This window comes from Hevea brasiliensis, chromosome 1 (assembly GCF_030052815.1).
Source record: "Hevea brasiliensis isolate MT/VB/25A 57/8 chromosome 1, ASM3005281v1, whole genome shotgun sequence".
NCBI lineage: Eukaryota > Viridiplantae > Streptophyta > Magnoliopsida > Malpighiales > Euphorbiaceae > Hevea > Hevea brasiliensis.
In genome coordinates this window covers 25022364-25042718 of record NC_079493.1, presented here as the reverse complement: position 1 = coordinate 25042718, position 20355 = coordinate 25022364, and the positions used below count along the sequence as shown (strand labels likewise).

Sequence of the window (20355 nt, the reverse complement as noted above, 5' to 3'; positions counted from 1 at the left end):
CAAAAAACCTTCTCTTTCCGTCGCTTCGTCTCCCAAAACCCGAACGAACGCGTCTTCGCTCCATCTGCAAACCCATTCCATTCGCAACCTTCCAAACCATCGTCTCCCCTCATCGCTCTTAAATATTTCCGAAACCCATTGGTTGTGAATCAATTAAATCGATTGTTTCAAGTTAGAAAATCCCCAAATTTTTCATTTCTGATATTTGTCTAAATCTGCCGAAAGAAACCATTTACTGTTGGATTTTTTTTTGCGCTTGATATCGATTTGCACTCTCTGTCTCTGCATATCTAAGGTATAAAATCTAAAACTTTAATGGAATCTTATTTTACATTTTGTTTGAGCTTGTTTCGTTTGTTTTGAGTTCACAATGTGCTGTTGGATTTTTTTTTTTACTGTTCTGTTTGATCTGCTTTCATTTGTTTGTTCTGTTTATTTTTGAACATTAACATTTCATAAAAATGTGGTATATAATCATAAATCGATTGCCATGGATTCTCAAAAACCCGAGTATTTCTTGCTGTTTATTCAATTTTTTTTTTTTTGACATTGTGCTAAGTTGCGTTAGCAGTAAGTTGATGTGCTTTGAATGATTATATATTGGCTGCTCACATTATTAAGCTTGTGAATCCAGTTTTTACTGTCCCTACGGCCTAATTTTCTTCTGGAATTGGTCATGGCGCGGGAAAAAGGAAAAGGCAAAGCTAAAATCCCCACATATTCATCATCGGACTCCACTAACGCAAGTGTTCCTGCGTCTCCTCCTCCACAAAAAGATGCTCCTCTGGTAATTGGAAAATCAAAAGAAACACCCAAGAAAAGAACCAGTGAGCCAGTCCAAGAAAAAGAAACCAAAAAGAAAAAGACTTCAAAAGCTCCAATTATGCATATGGAGAGAGCCATTCATGAGCCAAGGTATATCCACTGGCCTGCTTTTATTGAAGTTTCTGTTCCTTTACAATCCTTGTTTGAATATCAAAAATGGGATAGATTGTGCTCTGACACTGAAGGAGTATATGTGGACTTAGTTCAAGAATTCTATAAGAATTTAAGGGTTGATGATTCTGACAAAGATGAATCCTTTAAGGTGAAAATGAAAGGGAAAGTCTATGAAGTAACGGTTGCTAGATTAGCCAAAGCCCTATGAATCCCAAACAGTGGGAATAAAATTTGTTCTCACAAAGATGTTTTTGCTGTTGGTGGATTTAATAAAAGAGATTTTGAGGCTGAAGTGTTTAAAGGGGAAGTAAAGGATAAGACTAGCATTACCCATGCTCATCAACACATCAAAATTCTTCATAGTTTTATCATCTATGTGTTGAATCGTAGAACTGGCAGTCCAAACTATTTGAGTACCCTTGATCTCTGCATAATTTGGCATATTGTGAACCAAATTGAATTTAATCTTGCCTATTTTATGCTGAAGCAAATCATGAAATGGAAACCACCTTACAAGCTACCCTATGCCCATCTTCTTAATGGTCTGTTTAGAGACTTTGGAATACCTTTGGAAACCGAGAAACTTAGGACCAATATGATCCTAATTACAAGTTTGCAAAAAGATGATGATGGCAGAAAACTTAGATTTGAACAAGGTGCTAGTTCCAAAGATAGTGCAAGCGGTACTGTTAATGTTGAAGGAATTTTGGAGGAAGTGAACAACTTGAGGGAATTTGTTGAAATGGAACTTGGAGAGCTACAGAAATTTAGAAGTTTTCAAACTGTTCTTATGAATGCTCTTGATTCTAAAGTTGATGGCACTTTGATGTTGATGTACAAAATTGTGGAAGAATTGTTTAAAATCAAAGTGTTAGTAGTATGCCCTAGAGCATATCATTTAGTATGTATCTTGTATATATTTTTATTAATAAAAGGCATTTCCACTTTTCCGTTTACATAATATATTTATGTGTAATAGAAAAGGTCCATTGATATTTTGTTAGAAATATTATTCTTAAGTTGTTAAGAATATGAGTGACAATATTTCTAGCACAAAGTATCATAAATAGGTTCACAATCGAGGATACTTCATAATAAGGACATGACTTATCCAGAAAGATTGTATTCATGTTTGTTCCCAAGTTATTTATATGAGATATAAATAAGATGGAATGGTGAGTCTCATGCCATATGACAAACATGATAGGCACTTATAAATGATAAGTAGGCCGAACCAGTGACACTTATGACAAGCACATGGAGTTTACTCTTGTCAATGTTTTGTCATAAATCATATCAGTGCATATAATCTTTAGACATGAGATAGCACAGTTATCTTGTATATAGGTAGTTTGAGTTTGATACTGCTTTCATACTTGTACTATGTATGGGTATATGGGCATGTGTTGGCTCCTGCTAGTTATATATGGAGGTAGGTGTTGATCAAGAAGGAATCTGTTCCTCTAAGTAAATAGAGATAAAATCCTATGTTCATTTAATTGTTCTTGATGTTTCAAGTTACTGGCCAGGACAGATAGATTTATTCAGAAAAGAGTTTCTGATGAGAAAATCCTTTTAATCAAGAACTGGAATTAAAAGAGAACATAATATTCATAGCAAATGGAGTTTGACATAAACCATGACTCCAGCTTGAGTTGGGATTTTATAACAGAGAGATTCTAGTGCATGGTAACATATGATTATAGGTTCATTTAAGGTAAACCTTATTACTAATTGGGTGGCTATGGCATGCTATGCTAGGTGTTAACCATGGTCTATGAGGTTCATAAAATGATTTAGAGAAATCATTTATGGTAAGAAAGAGTTCTGATGATATTAAGAGTTGATATCATGTCTCATTGCCAATTAGTGATGAGCCTAGTAAGTCACACACATACACAAGTTTTCACCTAATTAAATATGATTTAATTAATTAATTAAAGAGTTTAAATTGATTAATTAAATAGGTTTGATTTGTAATTAGATTGCAAAGTCCCTAGCATGACTTGAAACCAAATCTAGATTATTGGATGTATAATATAAGTTAAATTTATATTTAAAGTGTTTAAATATGAATTTAATTAATGAGAAATTAATTAATAGAGATTAATTAATTAATTTATATTTGATATAAATTAATCAGAAGAAGAAAATAATTATTTTGGGTTAAGAACTCAAAATTAAGACACAGGGGCATTTTGGTCATTTTGCAGTGTGACACATGGCACCATGAGATGGTGACACATGGCATAACACATAAGCTTGCCAAATGTTTTTTAATCATGTAAGATGATTAAAATCAAGATTAAATATAGGTTTGACACTTGGCACAATGTGATTGGGTCACTTAAACCTAGAGCTAATCAAAAGGTGACATGTGGCTAGGGTTTAATGTGTTAACCTAGCTATTTAAGTGTGGTTATGAAAAGAAAACATAACCAGCAGCCACACTCCTTTGTCACGCCACTTTGAGGGTTTTTATCTCTTCTTCTTCATCTCTTATCAATTCAAAGAGATTAGCCATCAATCTCTTGAATTAAGAACACTAGAAATTGTTTCTAGTGTCCTGTTTATCTTTAATCTCTTAAAAGCGAACTTGATTTTCTAATTAATAGAAAAAGCTTTAGAAGCTATTCAAGGGCTGCCATAGGTGTTCTTGGTGTGGACACGCTAGAGGACAACATATGGTGTCCGAAGACGAATCTCAAAGCGCAGACGCTGCGATTGCATCAAGAGGTTAGTGTAATCGTTCTTGATTTAATCTAGGGTTCTAAAATTAATCTGATCAATTTTAAAATCTTAAATGGCAAATACAGATCCAAAAACATATTAAAAGAGTTTTAATATGTTGTTTATCATTGAAATCAAATAGATAAAAATAAATCTTGCATGGTGCATGTGACCCTAGGTGAAAATTTTTGAATTCAATGGTATAAACTTGTGTTTTTCACGCTTCCGTTCCTTCAATTGGTATCAGAGCCACTATATTTGCCATTTAGATTGTTGATTATATGATTTAATTGTGTGTTTGATCATGAGATCAAATGTTCATTGCTGGTTGCAAAGCAAGTTGGCGGCATACTTAAAAAAAATACCATCAATGGTGCGCATGGTTTGGCTTCCATGGGTGGTTTAAGGTTTGGCTTTTAATTCTGTAATTGTTGTATGATCTAAGGCCTATTCTTTGACTAATTAAAGTGTTTAATTAGTAGTTTTTATCACACAATTAAATTATGATTCAAATCAGAATTTTAAAAATTGTTTGAATGTGATTCAAATTTGAATTTTAAAAGTTGTTTGAATGTGATTCAAATCTGAATTTTTAAAGTTGTTTGAATCATATTTAAATCTGATTTTTTAAAATTGATTGAATAAAATTCAGATCTGATTTTTTAAAAAATGTTTGAATGTGATTCAAATCTGATTTTTTAAAAAATGTTTGAATGTGATTCAAATCTGAATTTTTGAAATTGTTTGAATGTGATTCAAATCTGAATTTTTAAATTTGTTTGAATGAGATTCAAATCTGAATTTTTAAATTTATTTGAATCATATTCAAATCTGGATTTTTAAGTTGAATATGAGATATTCAATTTAATTTAAGTATGTATGTTTTATTTAATTGTTAAATAGTGATATGCATGATGGATGATCATGGACTATAAAAGACCAATGTGATTAGATTTATTTCTTTTATGTTTCTTTGGGATTATAAATTAATTAATTTATTTTAATTTATTTTGGGCATGTATTATTAAGTTTGTAATAATTTTTGGGTTGTAATTTCATTTATTTAAGTTCTTGTAAATTCGCCTTGGTATGCATGGGATTACTATGTAATATTGGATTGCAAGAAGTTCAAGGAGGTCAAGAGCATTGGTGGGACCAGTGGGAGGAATTCAAGATCAAGTGTTGATTATGTACTCCTTCAGCAACTCCTGTAAAATGAATGAATGAAATGCACCTATGAATGCCTGATTCAATTCTTGGTGGCTCGAATTGAATCCCTTAGAAAGTCCATGATCATACCATATTTACTGCTTATCCATGAATGCATGAGATGTATGGGAATGTATGCAATTATATGATATATGCATGCTAAATGGATAATGTGCAAAGTAAGACCTTAATAGTAAATAGAATGACCATAAAATCTTCCAAACAAATGATTAAGTTGGAAATGCTATAATTAAAGTAATTATAACATAGGCCCTCCATTGGGGCAATTATTTTAAGAAATTTTAAATAGTTGCATAAGATGCAATTTATTTAAGAGATTTTCTTAAGAATAATTATTAAGCATGAGATGTTGTAAATATGTAAATGGTTTAGTGGCCAATATTGGATGTACCTGAGGACATTAAAATTATTTGCATAATTACGCTCAATGGGATCAACTTAACTAATGCAAGATAAGTCAATAATGGATGTACACGAGATTTTGAGCATTAGGGGCTAGGTAAAGGATTGAACCTCACATGAGATGTGATGGGCAAAGAGTTGCTCACTTATAGTTTATTGTAATTCCAATAATGGATGTACGAGGATGATCAATAGAATTATAAGAATTCAATCACCCACTAGAAATCTATCCAACTAGGATTTAGTTTTCTACTATCGAAGTGTAGGATTATCTAAGTTAGTGGGAGTAACAATTTGAAAAAAAGACCATAATCATTTTTGTTAATTACATGATAAATTTACTAATTAATATTTTTATTTTCTGAAGTTAATTTTATGATAAAAATGAGCACACAACAACCAACAACAACCAATATCCATGCAAGCATACTTGATCACAATGAGGTTGACAGACCTAATCTGCGATTGGCTAAGAAATTTGAAACTTGTCTGAACCTTGAACATATAGGATATGTTCTAGATTCAAATGTTCCTGGTCCCTTACCTCCAGAGGCCACACAAGAGGAACATGAAACTTTGGACAAGTGGAAGGAGCATGATATGAGAGCTAAGTGTTACATGCTTGCTTCCATGAGTAATGAGTTACAGAAGCAACATGAGAACATGCAGAGTGCGAGTGAGATCCTCCTTCACCTACAAGAGTTGTATGGTGAGCACAGCAGGAATGCTAGGTATGAGATATATGGCGGTATTCGCATGAGGATGTCGAGGACAAAATGTTGGGGATCATGTCCACAAGATGATTCGGTGATTGAGCGGTTGGAATATCTTGACTTCAACATGGATTTCCAACTACAGACGGATTTGATCCTTGATCCCTTCACAGGTCTTTTGGGAAATTTTGTGACAAATTTCCATATGACTCAACAGGAATGCACCTTAGCTGGTTTACTCAACATGCTGGTTATTGCCCAAAAGAATATGCCAGGCAATAAAGGAAAAGAGTTAGCTTTGGTTGCATCTTCTTCTGTTGGAAAGTCCAACAAGAAGAAGGGCAATAAGAAAAAGAAACCTCAGATTCCTGGTCCTTCTAAGAAAATAGCTAAACAGAAAAGGAAGACTAAAGCTGATGAAGGCAAAGGAAAGTGTTTCCACTGCCAATAGGAAAGTGTTTCCATTGCCAATAAGAAAGTGTTTCCATTAGCAGTAAGAAAGTGTTTCCACTGGCCAGAGTATAGCAATCTAAATGAAAGCAATGCCGTGGTGAAAAACAACTCAAGTTCAAAATATATTTGGCACTTAAGGTTATGTCATGTTGTAGAAGATAGGATTACAAAATTGGAGAGAATAGGGATTCTATCCTTATTGGACTCTGAGCCTACTCCAACTTGTAAATCTTGCCTTCAGGGCAAAATGACTAGATCACCCTTTGTTGGACAGGGACTAAGAGCTGAAAATATTTTGGAGCTAATACATAGTGATGTATGTGGTCCATTTAAAGAAATGGCTAGAGGGGGCTTTCATTATTTTATTACCTTTACTAATGATAAATCAAGGTTTGGGTATTTGTATTTGATGAAATACAAACATGAATCTTTTGAAAAGTTCAAAGAATTTAAATCTGAAGTAGAAAATCAAATAGGAAAGAATATTAAAGCTCTTCGATCAGATCGTGGAGGTGAATATTTGAGTACTGAATTTGATGAATACTTGAGAGAGCATGGCATTGTTTCTCAGCTGACTCCTCCAGGAACGCCACAGCTGAATGGTGTATCTGAAAGGAGAAATCGTACCCTATTGGATATGGTACGTAGTATGATGAGCTATACTGATATGCCAATCTCCTTTGGGGATTTGCATTAGAATCACTTTGTATATTCAAAAGGATTCCATCAAAATCGCTTTCTTCCACACCTTATGAGATATGGCATGGAAGAAAACCAAGTCTTAAGCATGTTATGATTTGGGGTTGTCCAAATTATATCAAAAAGTGAACAACGATAAATTGGAGACCAGATCAGAAAAAGGTCGATTTGTTGGATATCCAAAAGATAGTTTTGGATATTATTTTATTTGCCTACTTCACAAAAGTTGTGATAAGTAGAGATGCCACATTTCTTGAACAACAATTTGTCCAAAAAGGAGGCAAAGGAAGGCAAATAGAGTTAGAATTGGAGAATTCTGACCAACCAACAGATCAGATGGATATAGATCCATCTAGTCAACCTATACCCGTTGATGAAACATCTACAGCTGTTCCTCGTAGAATAACCAGGGTATCTCACCCACCAGTGAGATATGGTTTTCTTCATGAAGAAGAACAAGAGTTGTCTACTCATGAAGAAGTAGATCATGGAGATGATCCACTTACCTATGAAGAAGCTATATCAGATATAGACTCTTCAAAATGGATTGATGCTATAAAATCCGAGATTGATTCCATGTATAAGAATCAAGTTTGGGATCTTGTTGACCCACCTGAAGGTATTGTACCTATAGGGAACAAATGGGTTTTCAAGAAGAAAATTGGTTCTGATGGAAAGGTAGAGACCTATAAAGCAAGGCTAGTAGCGAAAGGGTTTCGCCAAAGGCAAGGAATCAACTATGAGGAGACTTTCTCGCCTGTTGCCATGCTTAAATCAATTAGGATTTTATTAGCAATAGCTGCGTACTATGATTATGAGATTTGGCAGATGGATGTCAAAACAGCTTTTCTCAATGGATACATTGAAGAAAACATTTTCATGGAACAACCTAAGGGTTTTGAATCCCAAAATGGTTCCAAGGTATGCAAGCTAAAGCGATCCATTTATGGGTTGAAACAAGATTCAAGGAGTTGGAACATCCGTTTTGATGAAGCCATTAAATCCTTTGGTTTTATCAAAAATGAGGATGAGCCATGTGTATATAAGAAGGTTAGTGACAGTGCTATCACTTTCCTTGTCTTATATGTGGATGACATCTTGTTGATGTGTAAGGACACAGGTATTTTGACGACTATAAAGGTGTGGTTGTCAAATACATTCTCCATGAAAGACTTAGGGGAGGCAACCTATATTCTTGGGATTCGCATCTATAGAGATAGAGCGAAACGAATAATTGGTTTATCCCAAAGTCTATACTTGGAAAAGGTGTTAAAGAGGTTTAACATGCTTGATTCCAAGAGAGGATTGTTACCAGTGAGACATGGTATCCATCTTTCTAAAGAGATGTCTCCAAAGACACCTGAAGAAAGAGATAAGATGGCTAGGATTCCATATGCTTCGACTATTGGAAGTATAATGTATGCAATGTTGTGTACTAGGCCGGATATCGCATATGCTATTAGTTTGACTAGCGGTATCAATCCAATCCGGGTTTGGAACATCGATAGTCACAAGAATATCCTTAAGTACTTGAGAAGAACTAAGGATTTATTCTTGATTTATGGAGGTGGAGACTTGCAATTGGATGGTTATCGATTCTCGATTTCCAATCGATATTGATGATAGAAAGTCTACCTCTAGATATGTGTTCATTTGTAATGGAGGTGCGATCGGTTGGAAGAGTTCCAAGCGAGCACATTGCAGATTCCACTACGAGATCGAGTATATTCTTTGCATCGATCTCGCAAAGGAAGTTGTTTGGATAAAGAAGTTCGTGACAGAACTTACGAGAGTTCCTTCCATTGAGTCGGCGGTTCCACTAATCGTGACAACAATGGAGCGATCATCTGAGCTAAGGAACTAAGGTCTCACCCAAAATCCAAACACATAGAAAGGCACTACCACATTATCAGACATATAGTTGGGCAAAGGCGATATAGCCATGCAGAAAAATAACATCAGCTGAAAAAATTCAACTGATCCATGCACTAAGCCTTTGTCACAAGCTCAGTTAGACTGACATCTTGAGAAGATGGGTCTAAGGTATTGTAATGAATGGCTCTAGTGCTAGTGGGAGATTGTTAGTAGTATGCCCTAGAGCATATCATTTAGTATGTATCTTGTATATATTTTTATTAATAAAAGGCATTTCCACTTTTCCGTTTACATAATATATTTATGTGTAATAGAAAAGGTCCATTGATATTTTGTTAGAAATATTATTCTTAAGTTGTTAAGAATATGAGTGACAATATTTCTAGCACAAAGTATCATAAATAGGTTCACAATCGAGGATACTTCATAATAAGGACATGACTTATCCAGAAAGATTGTATTCATGTTTGTTCCCAAGTTATTTATATGAGATATAAATAAGATGGAATGGTGAGTCTCATGCCATATGACAAACATGATAGGCACTTATAAATGATAAGTAGGCCGAACCAGTGACACTTATGACAAGCACATGGAGTTTACTTTTGTCAATGTTTTGTCATAAATCATATCAGTGTATATAATCTTTAGACCTGAGATAGCAGATTATCTTGTATATAGGTAGTTTGAGTTTGATCGCTTTCATACTTGTACTATGTATGGGTATATGGGCATGTGTTGGCTCACGCTAGTTATATATGGAGGTAGGTGTTGATCAAGAAGGAATCTATTCCTCTAAGTAAATAGAGATAAAATCCTATGTTCATTTAATTGTTCTTGATGTTTCAAGTTCTGGCCAGACAGATAGATTTATTCGAAAGAGTTTCGATGAGAAAATCCTTTTAATCAAGAACTGGAATTAAAAGAGAACATAATATTCATAGCAAATGGAGTTTGACATAAACCATGACTCCAGCTTGAGTTGGGATTTTATAACAGAGAGATTCTAGTGCATGGTAACATATGATTATAGGTTCATTTAAGGTAAACCTTATTACTAATTGGGTGGCTATGGCATGCTATGCTAGGTGTTAACCATGGTCTATGAGGTTCATAAAATGATTTAGAGAAATCATTTATGGTAAGAAAGAGTTCTGATGATATTAAGAGTTGATATCATGTCTCATTGCCAATTAGTGATGAGCCTAGTAAGTCACACACATACACAAGTTTTCACCTAATTAAATATGATTTAATTAATTAATTAAAGAGTTTAAATTGATTAATTAAATAGGTTTGGTTTGCAATTAGATTGCAAAGTCCCTAGCATGACTTGAAACCAAATCTAGATTATTGGATGTATAATATAAGTTAAATTTATATTTAAAGTGTTTAAATATAAATTTAATTAATGAGAAATTAATTAATAGAGATTAATTAATTAATTTATATTTGATATAAATTAATCAGAAGAAGAAAATAATTATTTTGGATTAAGAACTCAAAATTAAGACACAGGGGCATTTTGGTCATTTTGCAGTGTGACACGTGGCACCATGAGATGGTGACACATGGCATAACACATAAGCTTGCCAAATGTTTTTTAATCATGTAAGATGATTAAAATCAAGATTAAATATAGGTTTGACACTTGGCACAATGTGATTGGGTCACTTAAACCTAGAGCTAATCAAAAGGTGACATGTGGCTAGGGTTTAATGTGTTAACCTAGCTATTTAAGTGTGGTTATGAAAAGAAAACATAACCAGCAGCCACACTCCTTTGTCACGCCACTTTGAGGGTTTTTATCTCTTCTTCTTCATCTCTTATCAATTCAAAGAGATTAGCCATCAATCTCTTGAATTAAGAACACTAGAAATTGTTTCTAGTGTCCTGTTTACATCTTTAATCTCTTAAAAGGCAGAACTTGATTTTCTAATTAATAGAAAAAGCTTTAGAAGCTATTCAAGGGCTGCCATAGGTGTTCTTGGTGTGGACACGCTAGAGGGACAACATATGGTGTCCTGAAGACGAATCTCAAAGGCGCAGACACGCTGCAGTGCATCAAGAGGTTAGTGTAATCGTTCTTGATTTAATCTAGGGTTCTAAAATTAATCTGATCAATTTTAAAATCTTAAATGGCAAATACAGATCCAAAAACATATTAAAAGAGTTTTAATATGTTGTTTATCATTGAAATCAAATAGATAAAAATAAATCTTGCATGGTGCATGTGACCCTAGGTGAAAATTTTTGAATTCAATGGTATAAACTTGTGTTTTTCACGCTTCCGTTCCTTCACAAAGTTCATTTGGGTATTTCAACCACTGAGGCTGGAGAAACCAGTAAGGCTGCTACTGGTTCTGTTCCTCAAATAGAGAAAGAAAAAGAAAAAGAGGAAGAGAAAGAAGAAGAGGAAGAACAGGAAACAGAAGAAGAAGAAGAAGAAGAAACAGAAGAAGAGGAAGAGAAAGAAATAGAAGAAAAAGAAGAGAAAGAGGAAGAAAAGGAAGAAGAGGAAGAAGATGAAGCTGAAAAAGATGAAGATGATTCTGATGATGAGAATGGTAATGGAGGCAGCAAAGAAGGAAGTGGGAAGGATATGAGTGACTCAGAATCCGAGGCAGAACCACAGACCCCTGCTCCTGCTGCTCCTGCAAAAGGAAAGGGAAAAACAGCCCAAAAGGAACAAAGAAGCAAGCAAAAAGAGGAAACTGGTAAACCATCTGGCAAAAAGGCTAAAACTGGTAAAAAGTCCACAGCAGAATGGGTACTATGCCAGAATCGAGTTAGCAGTGGGCCTATTATTCCTTGACACCGAGGCTGAATTGGTCTTTGAAATTCTTCAAACCTTGAGTGATAAACCTGTTAAGCCGAAAAAGCTGAAAATGGCTGCTCCAAAACCAATCCACAGAAGCTCTAGGGTGAAAGGATAAACTGAATTTTGATTGAATTTTGTCTAACAGTCTGTCTGTTAGTTTGCTACTTAGTTTGCTACTTTTGGTTTTTCTGAACTTTAAATTAGTCTGCTATATCAGTTACTATTTTGACTGTTTATTCACTGCACTTAAACTGAATTTTGATTTATACACATGTGCATGATTTCTCCCATTATCTTTTGATGCTGACAAAAAGGGGGAGAAAATAAATGAGTAATCTTGATGGTATAATGTGTGATTCATATAGTTTGTGATTACTCGTGATTGATGTAGTTTGTGAATAGCATATTGTTGATATAACTTTATATTGTGCATATTATAGTGTGCATATTGTGAATGATGTATAGTTTGTGATTAGTGTGCATAGCATATTGTGCATATTTAGTTAGTATCTTTAGTCACACTTGACTCCTTAAGAAAATGCTTATGAATATTTCACTGAAATTATTAAGGGGGAGTTATTTGTGATTAATTGTTGATATAAGCACATACATAGGGGGAGTTATTCTCACATATACATTCATACATATACTCACACTTATTAACATTTACATGGTGATTCAATTGAGTTTTGTCATCATCAAAAAGGGGGAGATTGTTGACCCCACAAGCTCAAAGGAGCATAGATTTTTATGATACCAAAACTCAACTAGAATCAAACTAACATTGTTTTAAGTGTTATGTATCTCAAAGAAAAAGACACAAGGATTTTATGATGGATTCGTGCTTCTGAATAAAGGATGACATTCTAAAGGATAACACAAGACGAATCAAAGGAGATAAAAGAAGAAAAGGCTACCTTCTAAGGCTGCATTGAAAATCAGAATTGAAGGTACACATAGTATAGAAGTTAAGTTTTATTGATGGGATTACTTGTGAAAAAAATTGAGGAGTAAAAGTCAATGATGCTTATTTTCAATCCCTCAAAAGATTTTTTTTAAACATCATTATTGGCCTAAAAAGTGTTTGACTATGATTTGGTGTGAAGTTTTATAGTTTTGAAAGTTATGCAGAAAAGTTTTCCTGGTATGCTAACTGGTTTGCTACTTATTTTAGTATGCTAACTGGTTTGCTATTTTCTCAAGTATGCTATCTGTCTCAACTCTGCACAACATCGTAGAAAACGACAAAATAACGGCTATTTTCTTGAAATTCGTATCTGTAACGTTCAAATGAGTTCTCCAATGGTAAAAAACGTTCCAAAGCTATAAATACACCTTCTTTTGGCCATTTTGCACTAAATGAAAGTCCCTCTACTGTTCAAAATCATAAAAGCTTTCATTCAAAGTGCTCAAAGTGTTTTATTGCTCATCATTGGCTTATTTACTCAACTCTTCTTTATAGATTCTGTTGTATTGAGTGAGAGTGAGTTTTAAACACTTTATTATCATTTATGAGAGATCATTCAAGTACCTATTGAAGCTTGGTTGTGAAAAGTGTTTGGGATAACACTTGGTAGAAGTGTAAAGCTACTTATAAAAGCTTTGGTGAGAAGATTTGTAAAGGGCTTTTGTCTCTTGCCTTTAAAAGAGAAGAATAGTGAAGTGAAGACTCAAAGTGGGATCTTTGAGAGAGTGGATGTAGGCTAGTTGAAGCCGAACCACTATAAAAATTTCAGTGTTCATTTTCTCAACCCTTGCTCTTTACATTTATGCAATTTAACTTTATGATTGATATGATTTTGCTGATATGAAAGTTGAGGCCATTTGCTGGTAATCTTACTGCAATCTGAGAAAATCAGTTTACTGCTAAATCTGCTTTTACTGCTAAATCTGCTGATATATGATTTAATCTTCTTGTTGTTTGATCTGCTGTCAGTTAGTATATCTGGTATACTGCTCTGGTTGCTGTGTTAAAAATTTATCCAGATTACTGATATCTTTACTGAATGCTGATATAAAATGTTAGATCAGTATACTGATTGCATATAGCTTAACCTTGAACCAATTTGTCAATAGAGCTGTATTGTTCATATTTCACATTAGTCAATTGAGTTGAACCTAGCTGCAATTTTCAAAGGTTTTGAGCAAGAACCGAAAATTATTTTTAAAGTCCAAGTCACCCCCCTCTTGGACATATTTTGGGACATCAAATTGGTAGAAACAGATATGTTTTACATGCAGTAATTTGCTATCATATTTGTTTCCCTTACTTTTAAAAGAAGATTGGCCAATACCTAGCTTTTACCAGAAAAGTTGAGTTATATTCTATTTGACATTTGAGTTATAAAATTTTTGCCTGAAAAATCACTTGACATTTTCACTTTTAATTGCATTCTACTTGATAATTGAACTTTATATATAAAAGTGTAACTATTAAACTCTGTCGCCAAAGGACATTAATACAAATGAAAATATGAATCATGAAGGTTTTAATTAGATCCTGACATCTCAAAATCATAATGTTGCCCTATCTATTCCACAGGTTCTAAAGAATTCACCGTCCAACATATGTATAAAAATTACTTTGTGCTTTACGTTTTGGATGCTCTAGTGTTTTGAATATTTCTTTTGGAATTAAAGCTCAATTATATCACTGTACTTATTGATGGAGTTTAATTTAGCTCATTTTAGATTTTTTGTCTAATTTAACCCATAAATTTTAATTTAAGCTCAATTTAGCCCAACAATAAAGAAAATCAAGAAATTAAACTTCTTAATTTTTGGGCTTAAATCAAGAAATTTTGTTTCAAAATCAAGAAATTAAACTTCTTGATCTTTTATTTAAATAAAAAAAAAAGAAATTTAGCTCATAATTTTTAAATTTTGGACTAAATTGAACTTAAATGGAAACTTTTAGAATAAATTAGATAAAAAAATTAAAAATAGACTAAATTAAACTTCCTAATAAGTACAGAAACTAAATTTAACATTTTACCATTTCTTTTAAGGAGTTTTTTCATCACCATTAAAAGTTAAATATCTAAGATTAGGTGTAATGGAATTGGATCTATTCATCAGGGACTTTCTTTTGGTTGTTTTTTTTTTTCATTAATGAAATTCATTTGCATATATATATATATATAACATATGCATAAACATTAACCAAATAGATTAGCATATATGAAATTTTAATGGTTTTATATAAGAATGAATGCATCAAACCTTACAAATACAAATGCATCACCAGGAACAAGTCTTTTGGAGGTAACAAACCCACTCCATCCACTTGTAATCAAGTGCCTTTTTGGTTGGCCTGGCATTAATATTATCGTGTTAATTAATTAAACGACATGCGTAATTACTCAGACAATAATAATCAAAGTATTCCAATGTCTGTCTCATAGAGTCCCTTTCCATAACCAGAATTTAATACTGCGAATAATAATAAGCACAATTCATATATACTCAAAGCTTAGAGGATCAAATTACCTCGATAAATGTGTTGAAATGGCCATTCATTTCCATGCAAATCCATGGCTACTAATTGTTGCATTCGAGGCTCACTTGACATATCCTGCCATACACAAGAAGCATGGATTTTTTTACATTTCATCACTTGGAGATATAAGTTTAAATTAAATTAAAGAAATCAGAATAGCTAGTGACTCATATATCTATTGTATTGCGGGCTAAAACCTAACCAGAGGTGGCAGAGACTCTTCTGCATATTTTTTAAGCAGTGAAAGTCCCCCGTAAGTGCTTGTATCTGCAGCCGTCAGTATCTTAGAAAATGAATGTACATGAAATCTTGGTGGCGGTGGGGGAGGCTCGTACACTATGTTCTCGTCTTGCTGAAACCCACCATTGAAATTAAGTTACCATAGTTTAAATTTCTGATCATGCTTCAATGCTTTATAAATCAAACACATTTATAATATATGTATATATATATATATATATTTACCTTCGGCTCAGGAAGCAGTGTCACTTGGGCAAACACCTCATCAGTATTTGGATCAACCTATACATAAACATAATTACACCATTAGTAATCTCAGTTTAAAACCCTCTTAAAGCTGCAAATTAATGAAGTGGGATAATTAAAAATCTTAACTTTAACATTTTAATTGTAATTTTAAATTGCTGATGGATGAATTTTCAAATGATAATTTAATCACAATATGTATTATAATTTAATCACAATATGTATTAAACATCGAGCAAAAATTTAAAAAAAATAAAAAAGAAAAAAGAAAATCTTAAATCCCAATTCTATTAGGAGAGGAGATGAGGCAAAATCACCTTCAATTGGACGTTGATCACTCGACAGAGGATCTTCCATGGAAGATTATAATTTGGTATTTGCTGTCCTACTGCTTGATTTTCAGAGGCCTCTACCTAAATCAACTATTAATAATAAGAAATTCACAACAAAAGAACTAAAAAAGAGACATGATTTAAGAGGTTTTTTTTTTTTTTTTTTTTTGTAATTCTTATATAAGAAAATTGAAGTGGACCTGCTCAATGTGTCCCTGAGGGAAGTAGAAAACAAGCTCCCCTTCACGTGGAACGGTGACAAAAGGACCAGCACAGGCATGCCACAACGCCGAGTAAAGTGCCGTTTCAGCGTCTGCATCACAAGCGACGCCGCCAATCATGGTGGAAAAGGAAAATGAAAGACATACGCAAAAGCAAAAGGAGGAATCAACGTAAAGAACCAAATCCAAAAAGATCTTATCAGATTCACGGGAAAACAAAACAAAACAAAGTCCACAGGAGTTTTACCTCTTACGGCGGTGGAACTAGCAGCCTGACCATTCAGCACCTCCATATCTATAATCTTGAAACTATCTCTCAGCTTTAATTTCGCCGTCGACTCGGGAGTCAGAATAGCTCTCTGTAATCACCCTGTTGTATTAGACGTCAAAACACCTTGCAAATATGTCAAATCAGGTCAACTTCTAATATATATAATCTAGAATCTAGATACCTTTTTCTTAGTGGAATATTGACGAGAATTTTGAGGTCTTCGCAATGCCGGCTAGCAGAGCAGGCGGGTGGTTTAGCATTTTCCTCGCCACCGGCTAGCCTTTCAAATACATATGATCTCCACATGATATTAAATAAATTAGATTTCGATAATCTGCGAGGTAGACTTTGATTATATATATTTAAGGGATTTTTTTGTTCTTTTCTTTGGAGTTCAAATTCAAGAACTTCTAGCTCTAGAGATGACTCAATACTACTGAACTAAAGTTCATCAATTCATTTAAAATTTATACCTTATAGTAATTAATAAAATTTAATATAGAAAGAGAGAGAGTTACAAGATCAACAATAGAACACTCAGCATAAACTAACAAATTAAAGTTGATATGTTTGTTTGATCAGTGCTTTGATTAATTGAAGTCCCTTTTATTAAAAAAATATGTATGATATCACTTGACTGTAATAAATAAAAAAATGTCAACGAGCATATATATGGAAAACTAGTGCAGAATCTTTGTGACCTTTCAAGAAGCTATTTCACTTTTCTTTTTATAATTATATCAACTTCAATTAAGATTTAAACTCGAGAATTCATATGCTTGGAAACGATTCTAGTATCATCGATTTTTCTTTTTTAAGAATAATACCGAGCTCATTTCATGTAATTAATGTTTGCATACTGAAGATCAAGAATTTGCAAGTCATTTGATTCAAAAGTTAGCAACTAATGGAGGCTAAAATGTAAGTTGCAGAATAGAAACTCTAATAACAATAATAATAATAATAGTGCCTGCTGGATTTTGAATACAAAAGCTACATGAGTCAATATCATGAAATTAAATCCTCTCTGGCCTAATGCTTTACATACGTATGTGTTATACTCTGCAAGATCTGAGAGGATGGTATTTGAAAGATTGATGGATCAAAATTGCTCCCCAAGTCTCCATTTTCTTTTTTATTTCCAATGCATCAAGCTAGCCAAGCACAACAACTAAAGAAGATGAGAATTTTCATTCTCAGCAGCTGGTATTTGCTATGCAACTAGAATCAACCACAGATGTCATTTTTTCTGCAAGTGAAGGAAAGCAAAAGTCTTGATACAACCAAGATGCTGCATCATTGCTCCAAGGAGACTCCAGAACCACCAAGAGAAGATATAGACAAACAAATAGAAAGATTGCAGAAGAAAGATACACCTCCTCTGAGAAACTTGAAACCACCATTTCCATTGACATTGAGAGATATCAGAGAAAGAGAGAGAACAGAAGATATGTGAGAGAAAATGGAAATCCTTGTTTGTTAATTATAGGAGAAGATGGGAAGGGAAAGTTCAATGTATAAAGAAAGATTATTAACAGTGAAAGAAGAAGACGTGTAGGGGGGCATATCTGAGTGAGAGGGGATGGTGGGTTTTCCAAATTCATGTAATGTAAGCATGTGGGTGTATCTTGACAATTCATTGAATGTCACATGCAAGTGGGTCTAGTGGGGGAGATTGCTTGATTCTTGTATTATTATTATTTTTTTTTTTCTTTCTCCATGTACATGCATGGCTGCACCTATTCATTAGATGTTGCTCTATTGGGGTGGTTTTTGCTTAGCTGTTGGCTGCAGCTGTCAGATTCTTTATATTTTGGAGTAGATAGTGACATAAAACTCATTTACATATGATGGGATTCACACCCAACTTGGTCAAATACAGCAAGCCGCCTGAATCAAGAGCAATTATATGGTATCACCATAATTTCATGTAAAATATCTTATATGAAATATCAATTGAATAGTATATATATATATATATAGAGGTGTTAATGGATGAACCTGTATACATAAATAGGTCCAAAAATTTATAATCGCCTTAGAGTTTTTTTTTTTAAATAATAATTATATATATACTTATATGTCTAATAATTATTTATCATTTTATATTAGATGCTGACATGAAATCACAGTAATACTGTATAATTTCTCATAAATCAAACCACATATATTAAGATAAAAACTAATTATAATTAGACATTTCTCTATTCATGAAAATATTTTAAACTTTAGTCATAATGTGATAGAATGTCTTGAAATATTATTGATGTGATAAATTATATAATTAAAAATATAAAAATAACCTATTTGATTTGCCTTTTGTGAAAAAAGAAAGTGTTTGTGATAATTAATAAGTTAATTTCACTAATTATTGAATTTATCAGTAAAATATAACATTATTATAGAACTTCAATTTATATTAATCTAAAATATTCAATTTTTTTTATCTTATTTTAATAAAAAAAATTCTAAAATTTTAAGGAGGTTAATTAACTAAAAATTTTATGTGCTAATAAGTAAGAAAGAGTAAATATTGTATTAATTTTATTTAAAAATTATATTAAATTCTATTAATTGCTAAGGGCCAAAAAAAGGCAATACTCTCAAATTTAATTTATTCTTTTAATTTTATTAATTTTAGCTTAAATTATTTTATTAAATATAATTTTATCCAATTTAGTGGGTTAGATTTGAAATTTATAAAGTAAAAATGAAAAAATAAAGTGATTTTTATAGTAATTATACTGAAATGAATAAATAAATAAATATAAAAAGAAAATAACATGAATTAAATATAAATTAAGCCTTAAATGATGAATACAATGCCACGGGTTGGATACACGGAAGTATGGAAGTCTTAGGCAGCCCATGTGACATGGGCTTCCTGGCTGCACAATAGAAAGGTTCCATTTTAATAATTGTACAAGAAAATAAAATCCACTTTCATTACATGATTATTTGGTGGCTCAAAAAATTATAATTTAATTTCTAAAATTTAATAAATTTATAAATTAATTTTTATATTTTTTAAATTTATTTATTTAATTTTTTATATTTTAATAAATTTATAAATTAGTCTTTATCATTAAAATTACAGTTAATTCGTATTTAATTTAAAAAAAATGATAAAAATACCTTTATTATATTTTTTAATCTAAAATAATTTAGTCTATAATATTTAGCAAGATTTATATATTAGTAACTATAAATTATAATTATTAAAATTATGAATTAATTTTTTCAAGCTCTTTAAAAATTTTAATTAATTACAAAATTATCCATATATTTTACAAAATGTTCCTTAAATATTGTAACTATTTATGGACAAGCCTTTATATTTTTATAATTAATAAATATATAAGGATTAATTTGTAAATAGCTATAATTATTAAAGTATTAATTAATTATTTTAAGATCCTTATATTTTTATTAATTACACATTCATCCATACATTTTAACAATATAATAAAACATAAATACAAATTTAATAGTTATTCTGTAAAATTAAGTATTAATTATGTTAAAAATTTTAATGTAATTTACAAAATTAAAAATTAAAATAATTAAAATTTTTAATTTGCCACGAAACTATTTTCTTTCATTTTCAAATTCACAAATGAAGAGCATTTTGATATATTTTTTAAAATTAATGATAATTTTGATGAAAAATTAGACAGAGTGATC

General features: G+C 32.2%; 1 protein-coding gene across 2 annotated transcripts in view; it reads right to left on the bottom strand.

The window, feature by feature from the left end:
- Positions 1 to 18260, bottom strand: part of LOC110653281 (auxin response factor 2A-like) — a 28255-nt gene extending 9995 nt beyond the window's left edge. The window contains exons 1-8 of one of the 2 annotated variants that reach the window (XM_058144935.1): positions 16853 to 18260; positions 16648 to 16770; positions 16380 to 16492; positions 16165 to 16260; positions 15827 to 15883; positions 15564 to 15713; positions 15352 to 15436; positions 15085 to 15175 (exon numbers count right to left, since the gene is read on the bottom strand). In XM_058144935.1, the coding sequence (XP_058000918.1) occupies positions 15085 to 15175; positions 15352 to 15436; positions 15564 to 15713; positions 15827 to 15883; positions 16165 to 16260; positions 16380 to 16492; positions 16648 to 16693 (638 nt within the window). In that variant the 5' untranslated portion in view covers positions 16694 to 16770; positions 16853 to 18260. The remainder of the gene's footprint in view (positions 1 to 15084; positions 15176 to 15351; positions 15437 to 15563; positions 15714 to 15826; positions 15884 to 16164; positions 16261 to 16379; positions 16493 to 16647; positions 16771 to 16852) is intronic. The other variant, XM_058144933.1, reaches the window with a different exon arrangement.
- Positions 18261 to 20355: the final 2095 nt, after the last annotated feature.